This window comes from Misgurnus anguillicaudatus, chromosome 25, assembly GCF_027580225.2.
Source record: "Misgurnus anguillicaudatus chromosome 25, ASM2758022v2, whole genome shotgun sequence".
Classification (NCBI taxonomy): domain Eukaryota; kingdom Metazoa; phylum Chordata; class Actinopteri; order Cypriniformes; family Cobitidae; genus Misgurnus; species Misgurnus anguillicaudatus.
In genome coordinates this window covers 29729775-29737939 of record NC_073361.2, presented here as the reverse complement: position 1 = coordinate 29737939, position 8165 = coordinate 29729775, and the positions used below count along the sequence as shown (strand labels likewise).

General features: G+C 35.1%; 1 protein-coding gene across 1 annotated transcript; it reads right to left on the bottom strand.

The window, feature by feature from the left end:
- Positions 1 to 8013, bottom strand: rbbp8 (retinoblastoma binding protein 8). Its single transcript, XM_055182844.2, has 19 exons — positions 7886 to 8013; positions 7621 to 7795; positions 7433 to 7475; positions 6059 to 6154; positions 5647 to 5744; positions 5483 to 5555; positions 5181 to 5332; positions 5012 to 5098; positions 4697 to 4767; positions 4195 to 4268; positions 2749 to 3028; positions 2549 to 2651; positions 1322 to 1392; positions 1109 to 1208; positions 866 to 1024; positions 660 to 717; positions 480 to 567; positions 241 to 382; positions 1 to 117 (listed from the first exon to the last, which is right to left on the bottom strand). The coding sequence occupies exons 2-19, from the start codon at positions 7724 to 7726 to the stop codon at positions 14 to 16; spliced, it is 1905 nt and encodes a 634-aa protein (XP_055038819.2). The 5' UTR covers positions 7727 to 7795; positions 7886 to 8013; the 3' UTR covers positions 1 to 13.
- Between the last annotated feature and the right edge of the window lie 152 nt (positions 8014 to 8165).

The window sequence follows — 8165 nt, the reverse complement described above, 5'->3', positions numbered from 1 at the left end:
TTTTCAATTCGACTCAGATCTGCTTGTTTTGTGACTTTGCTTTTGGTGAGAATATGGCGAGGTACGGTCGTCTCCTGCGTATCCTCACGTCCGGCTGCTCATCCTCTTTGATATATCCTGTTAAAAGAGACAATCATTCGTTAATGAAGCGTCCAATGTCCATAATAAACTCATTAAATAAATGTCTCATAAAAGTAACCATACACAAAAAATATGACAATGAAAAGCATCTGGCAGTACCTCTCTCCACGCAGGTCTGTGTTGATGGGAATCCCACTTCCCAGAAGTTTTCCGGAGTGGAGGGCGGAATGTACCGGTAACGATGGCGCGAACAGGAAGACAGTTTTTTCTCTCTCTCTTCCTCTGGGAGATGCGCATAATACTGAAAGAGCACAGTTTGAAGTCATACATGAGCTTGAATTGTATTTCATTTTTATTTTGAATGTATTGGTCAATATGAGGATAGGAGACAGACTCACTACTTCACACTCTTTACAATAGTGGCCCTTCAGCTTTCTCCTCTCGTCTTTCTTGCGCACAACTTCCACGCAAGCAAAAGATTTATTCCTGCTAAAGTGAAACAACATGTCGAATATCTTTTAAATATATGTCATGTGTGGTTTATATTTGACATTTTAAATGTAATGTAACATACTCACCTGCTAGAAGCATCACCATTTGACTTTATTTGTTTCCTGTCTGCAGGCCTGCGAAATTCTTTTGAACAAGCATGACACGTTTATTAAAATGTTTCAAGGATTACAGAAAATACTGCAAAACTACTGTGAGCAAAACAACATAAATAAAAATGTGTATGTGTCTTTTACTGTAATACTGAACGATTCGATGAAAACATGGTCATTACCTTCAACTTGCTCTTCCTCTCCCATCTCATCTTGCTCTCTTTCATCAGCATGTGTAACGTCCACATCACAGCTCTCATCTCGAGGACATGACTCGTATTCTCCGTACGCCGTCTTATCGAAAATGTCAGCAAGGCTGTCGTTCGCTTTCTGACCGATTCCTGTTGACCAATCACATGTGGACGTTACAAAGCATGTCATCTACTGTTTACATTTTTTTAAAGGACTGTAGATTCAGGTAATACCTGTCGTTTGGCTTAATTCTGGCCTCTTCTGGCCTCTTAGCAGCATACTGTGACTCACAAATGTGTAGTCGCTGTCCAATGTTTCCAAGTCAGGTCTGGCCTAATGCAAATAAAATTAAAACTTGACTTATTTATTTATTAGTAAATGATTATTAGCTTTAAATTTTTATTAAAACAAAAGTTGAATGATTTGAGGATTACTGTGGACTGTACCTCTGGTTGTGGAGAGTGTTGTGAATCATATTGATGCAGATCTGCTCCCGGATCAACACTCCAGCTTTGATCTTTAAAAGTGAATATAGAAATTAAAGATTAAATAACGTTGAATTTCTTTTTTTTCAAAATGACGTCGTTTCCATAACTGATGTTAACACAATCTTCTTGTATCGCCATCAGTCATTCCAAAAATTATGCCGACGTGTGTTCGACTTCATACGGCACACCGACATGCGGATGACATCAAAATACAGCGAGAGCGACTCGAAAACATACAGAGCAGTTGACTCCCGAATCGCTTGTGGTATTTTAATGTCATGGGCTTGCCGGTTGTTGTGATGCCTCATAAGGTCGAACACACCTCTTCGGTCTTGTCCTCCAACCAAACACACCGTGCCATATTTAAAAGAATGATGACTTTTACGCACGTCAGGAGACCTGTAAATTCGAGAAAAAAAAATGTTTCCATTGCAGTTATGCGATATATTAGAGCGCAATTTAAACCCATGGCCAGAAATATATTTTAAATATATGCTAAATACATTTTCTAGAAAGTAATGCTCAGTTGAATATATTTTTGAATATAGAAATATATTTAGTTTTAACCTTCATATATGAACATATATTTCAAAATGTATTTCAAGGGCAAGCAAATACATTTCTAATTTGACATCCCATATGGCAAAAAAGGATTCTTTGCCTAAATAAATTTTAAGTATATGCTAAATACAAGCTAATTTTATGAAGTATGTTTTTGAAGTTGAAAATATATTTAATTGTAATCTTTTTAAAGCTGTTATGTTTATACATTCGTAACATAAACAAAGTAGATATAGTAGGCTAGATATATTTTTTAATGCTTAAGATTTTATTTATTTTAGAAAATATATTTCAAAATATACAAAAAAATGACCAAAAAATATATCAGTGAAAATATATTTTGTAAACATATGCAAAAATATATTTCAGTAAAAATATTTTTTGGCCATTTTTTGTATATTTTGAAATATATATTTTTTGCCTTATAGGAATGGAAACGCATTTACTAGTGGGTTTGGGTAATCGTGTTTGGCTAAAGTGTGGATACCAAAGGTGCTGGGTTCAGATCTGGGCTAAATGAAGACTGGAAGGGGCATCCTAATACTTCTGTGTATATACTTAATGAACTATAAACAACATAAAACTATCCATGATGGGTAATGGTTACAAAATGCATACACACACCGTAAGGAAAAGGTGCGTTGTTCTGGCTCTTTGGGTGAGGAGTTTTGAGTGATGTGTGCTGAAGTGTCTCCAAACATTTCCTCTTTGAGGGAATCTTTGAATCCTAGAAAGAAATAAACCTCTAAAACCCAACTCAAGTATGCTGTAATCATTTTGTTTATGCAAACTGAACAAAAAGTGAAATTCAGGTCACCACTCACCTGCGTCTCAATCAGTTGTGTCTGGTTGTGTCTCTCCTCTAAACGGTGGTTCGCTGGAGTAGAAGCAAACATCATGCTTTTGATTTCCGTCTCATCTGGGTCATCCAGACTGCTATCAAAATTCTTTTCCATAATCTTGGAGTTTCTGTGTTTTCTCTTTCCTGTAACCGGCAGGCGTTTGTTGTTGTTTGGGGTTGTGAGCGGGATGTCGTCTGTTGACTTCTGCTGCTCTCGAGAACTCAAGATGGATTGGGAGTCATCGTTCCTGATCGCAGTGGTGCTGGAACGAAATTAAAATTTTTCAATAAAATTTTATTTATATAGCGCTTTCACAATTGGTTATTGTTTCAAAGCAGCTTTACATTAATAGAAGCAGGAAAAAACACAGAAAAATCGACAGATAGCATAACATAATACAGATAGCATGAATCAACATTACAAGTGAGCGTATTACTAATGCAGTGCTTCTCAATTATTTTCTGCCACGCCCCCCCCTAGGAAGAAGTAAACATTTCGCGCCCCCCAACTCTCCGCCGCGACTGTAAATAGTATAATTTGTCTATAAAATGACACATCTGCAAAACATTGTATCCTTATTAACATTAACGAAAACACAAAAATAGAAATATCGATCAACTTACAACAAAGAATAACTTCATTAACATTGTTTTTTAGTCTGTAACAAAAAAGACTTAAAATGCATCAATTTGCCTGAAAAAAAAAAACAATCCTTATTTAAAGTATAATATTTTTTGACCATTTGATACTGAAATATTAAATTAAATATAATCAATAAATAATAATAAAAACTCAAGCGGCTTATCAGCGTGATTGAGATGTAATGTCTTTAAGTGACAGTGCAAAAAAAACACTTCCTGAAAGTATTTTCCCAGGGGTCTCGCGCGCCCCCCCTGGTGTTGCTTCGAGCCCCCCCTGGGGGTCCCGCCCCACTATTTGAGAAGCACTGTACTAATGTAACGTATAGAAGAGGGTGCTAAGTTAAGCCAATGAAGGCTGACTCCCTGGGTTGAAAAACCCCCTAGGAGAAAAAATACAGACTTTTTTAGCCGGGGAAAAAAAGTCCTAGGAGGAAAAAACCCAAGGAAGTATTGACCTTTGCAAATAAATATGTGACCCTGGACCACAAAACCAGTCACGGGTATATTTGTAGCATTAGCCAACAAAACATGGTATGGGACAAAATGATAAATTTTGTTATGCCAAAAATCATCAGAAAAATAATTAGTAATATGTGTTGCTAAGGACTTAATTTGCACAAATTTAAAGGTGATTTTCTCAATATTTTGATTTTTTGCACCCTCAGATTCCACATTTCCAAATATGGAAATAGCCAAATATTGTCAGATCCAATCAAACCGTACATCAAATGGAAAACTTATTTAGTCAAAAACTTTTAAATAAAGCTTTAAAAAAGTGCCTGCTCACATTGTTGTGTCTTGATGTTTACTTGTGTCAGTGCGTGGTAAAGTTTGAAGGCCATCTTCATCATCCTCATCAAACTGGGGGTAAAACACACTGGACATGTAAACACACACTGGGTTTAATCTATAGAGATATAGGGGCGGTTTCCCAGACAGGGTTTAGATTAGGCTAGGACTAGGCCTGGACATTTAAATATTTTTATAAACATACATTACAACAACAACAAAAAAACATTACAGGTGTTGTGCATCTTCAGATAAAACAAGATCAGTGATATATTTTAGGATATGTCAGCACAAATTAAGACTGGACAGACATTCATTTTAGTCTGGGACTATGCTGGTCCGGGAAACTGCCCCATAGAAAATGTTTCTGAGAACAAAATACTGAGCTTATAGCTATAAAGCTTTTTAAAACAGTAAAGAAAAGAATCACTGAGATACTGATATCAAGTTTAAGATCAACTTGAGGAACAAAAAAAATCAAAATATTGGGAATATTAAACCTGCTCCGGCTGGACGTCTATTCTGCAGGTCTCAGGAACCACCGTCCTGTAATGCTTCTTGTTAACCGGCTCTAAACACACAAAACATTAAGGTAATGCTTCCCAATAACATCACGGATCAGAACATACAATGCTTTAAAATATAAACATATTATATGTAAGGGATAATGTACAGGCAGCAGGTCGCAGATATTTCACTATAACAACCTGCTGCCTATACATTATTTAGCTTATTACATGCCTATTTACCTCATAAGTAATGTAAGGAACATTAAATATTGATTTGATCAGAAGTTTCATTAACGCTTGTGGTACCTGCAATACAAGTCACGTCCATCTCGCATGTCTCAGCAACTAACACGCCGGTGTCATCGCGAGAAGACAGATCGCCTCGTCTGCGCTCTGTTGGAAACAAGAGAAAAGGTTTAAATAGCTTATTCAGAATAACAGTTTTACAGATATCTGAAGTCCCTGGGTTTCTGACCGGGGTGTGAGAGCGACAGTGGTTTCTCAGCATAGCGGACATGATGATCTTTCCGTCGTTTCATCTTACTAACAACAGGTAAAGAGAGCGGGCGCAGCGGAGAGTCGGGAATAATGCCGTCCTCCGCTTCAGAAGTCACATGCTGAGGAGAACTTCACACAGACAGAGACAAATTTAAAATAGACACACAAATATAACATGTTTTCAATAAAGTTATAAAAAAACTGCTAGATTGACATAATCATTCAAATATAGATCTGTATATAATAAAGCAGGCATATTTGTTTCATTTGAAAACTGACCTTGACTTTCGGAGTCGCTCCAATTCAACCCTCATTCTTCTGTTTTCATCTGTAAGACTCTTTCTCTCCGCCTCTAAACACAACAATCCTCCAATTAACACACACTGTATACTATTTTGGATGCTGATACACAAAACACAAATGCTCGTTTTGAAATTTCCCACCAAGCTCAGCGATGAGAATCTGATTTTCTTTATCAGTATTTGTCTTTTGAATCTGCTTCTCTGTTGTAGCACAACGGTCACATGGTCCAGAACGCACCCTAACACGACAAACCAAAACAAAACATTTTGTTAATAATCACACAAAATAGAATAAATGAGACATCATTCATTTTTTCCTTTTTTTTTTTTACATAAAATCATCCTATATAATATAAAGAACATTGTGTGAAAATATAATCTTGATATCTTTAATACTAAATGAGTAAGATCATGTCAATGTCACAGATTGAAATCAATAAACTAAATTAAAATTGAGGCTCCAAATCATGAGACTTTACCCTGGATTTCACAGGAAGGGTCACATTTAAAGAGTTAATGGACCCATAAATGTCTTAGCTGAAATATAATGCACCTGTTCTCAAGCTGTCTGATCTTCTCCTGCAAGTCTTTCTGCTGTTCTCTTAGTTGTTGGTTCTTGCTGTGAAATTCACTCAATCTCTGAGCATCTCTGAAAGAGAAAGGGGATTATTACAGAGCGTCTCATTACCATGATTTTAAACACTGCTATTTCATCCTGTTTATTCAACAATTAGTGCGGGTTAAAAATGAACAATGCGTCAGCACAATAACACAAATGCAACAATAATAAATCAAGGTATTTGTGATTCCAAACAGAAGATAAAACATGACCTCGCTTATCATTTTATCAACATCATAATAATGTGAAATTTCCTATTATTGTTTTAATTGCATACTCTTTTTCTTATTTATAGTGTTTATGTGACCCTGGACCACAATATCAACAATACATTGTATGGGTCAAAATAATCAGATTTTTATGCCAAAAATCATTAGGATATTAAGTAAAGATCATGTTTCATGAAGATATTTTGTAAATTTCCTACATATAAATAAAAAATAAATTATTTATTAGGACTGCAAAAAGAATAATTGCAATTAATCGCATACAAAATAAAAGTTTGTTTTTGCATATAAATGCACACACATGCATGCATGTATTTAAGAAACATTTACATATATATATATATTTTTTATATGTACATTTATTTTACATATAAATTTAAAAATATATACATATAATTACACACAATACACACGCAAAGATATTATGCAAACACAAACTTTTACTTTGTATGCGATTAATCTTATATATATATAATTATATATTTGGACTTTAAAAGGCGATTTTCTTAATATTTTGATTTTTTGCACCATCAGATTCCAGATTTTCAAATAGTTGTATCTTGGCCAAATATTGTCCTATCCTACAAACCATAAGTCAATGAAAAGATTATTTATTTAGCTTTCAAATGATGTATAAATCTCCATTAAAAAAAAAACGTATGTTTGGTTATTCTTAGTATTTTCCTGGGTTGTTCTTTATTATATGTTAATTTATATTTTTGGTTTTGTAATTTATTGTTTCTCATGTTCTTCCCCATCATTCTCGAGAGGAATGGACAAAACACGACCATGTGTGTGAAATTAAGTTAAAGTCTCATATTCGAATTATGAGATTAGGAGTATAAACATGTGATCAATTTCACATTGATTTCAATCTTTGACATGATCTTACTCAGTCAATATTAAAGATATCAAAATAATATTTTACGGAATGTTCTTACATTATACAAGAGGATTTTATGTAGAAAACAGTAATGACTTTAGCTGGGTTTTCACAGACAGGGTTACATAAGAATTTCACCAATATGACAATAAAGATGGAAAGGAAACTGTACTGTGTGTGAGAAGATCTTATACTTACAAACATCGCTCTTTCTTCAGTTTGCTTACTTTTGCCTGTAATTCTAAACATAGCATGCGTTCATGCAATATGAAAGCATCAAATAACATCAATATATGGTGTATACTAACACTGGTGTGAACTAACACTAAACTAACTAAACATAATTTTATCAAAAACTTTTGTTATTAGAAGTTTAAACTCTATACCTTGCAGTGTGGATTCATGAAATTCCCTCACAGCATTCAACAGATCCTGGAGTTTGTCTCTGGAGTCTGAAGGTGTACTGGATGCACTCAGATCTGAAACACTCATCCTTGTCTAGTGAATCAGACTTAAGTCTGATCTACTCCAAACAGCACACCTGTGATAACCACCTAAACTCTACACATACAATATGACATTCATATCTCATAAACAACTCACGGACTGATAGAAAATCCAGGCGCAGCTCTGATATTTTTACTAACGTACTGGTGAAAGGAAACTCCGTCAAAATTGTCCAAAAAGACGGGAGGTGGTACAGCTAATAACAGTCATTCGGCTGCGAGATAATTTGCTACATGTACAGACGTATAAACAGATATATAGATAATATATAATTAAAAAAAAGAGACACTGTCAATTCGTGTCCATTATAAAAACATTCGCATTGCGCGCCTCGCAGGGGCTTCTGGGAACTCAGATGCGCAAGCGCATGCGTATGACTGCCATCCAGTGGGCGCAAGCAGAAGTTACCATGTCCGATTAAAAA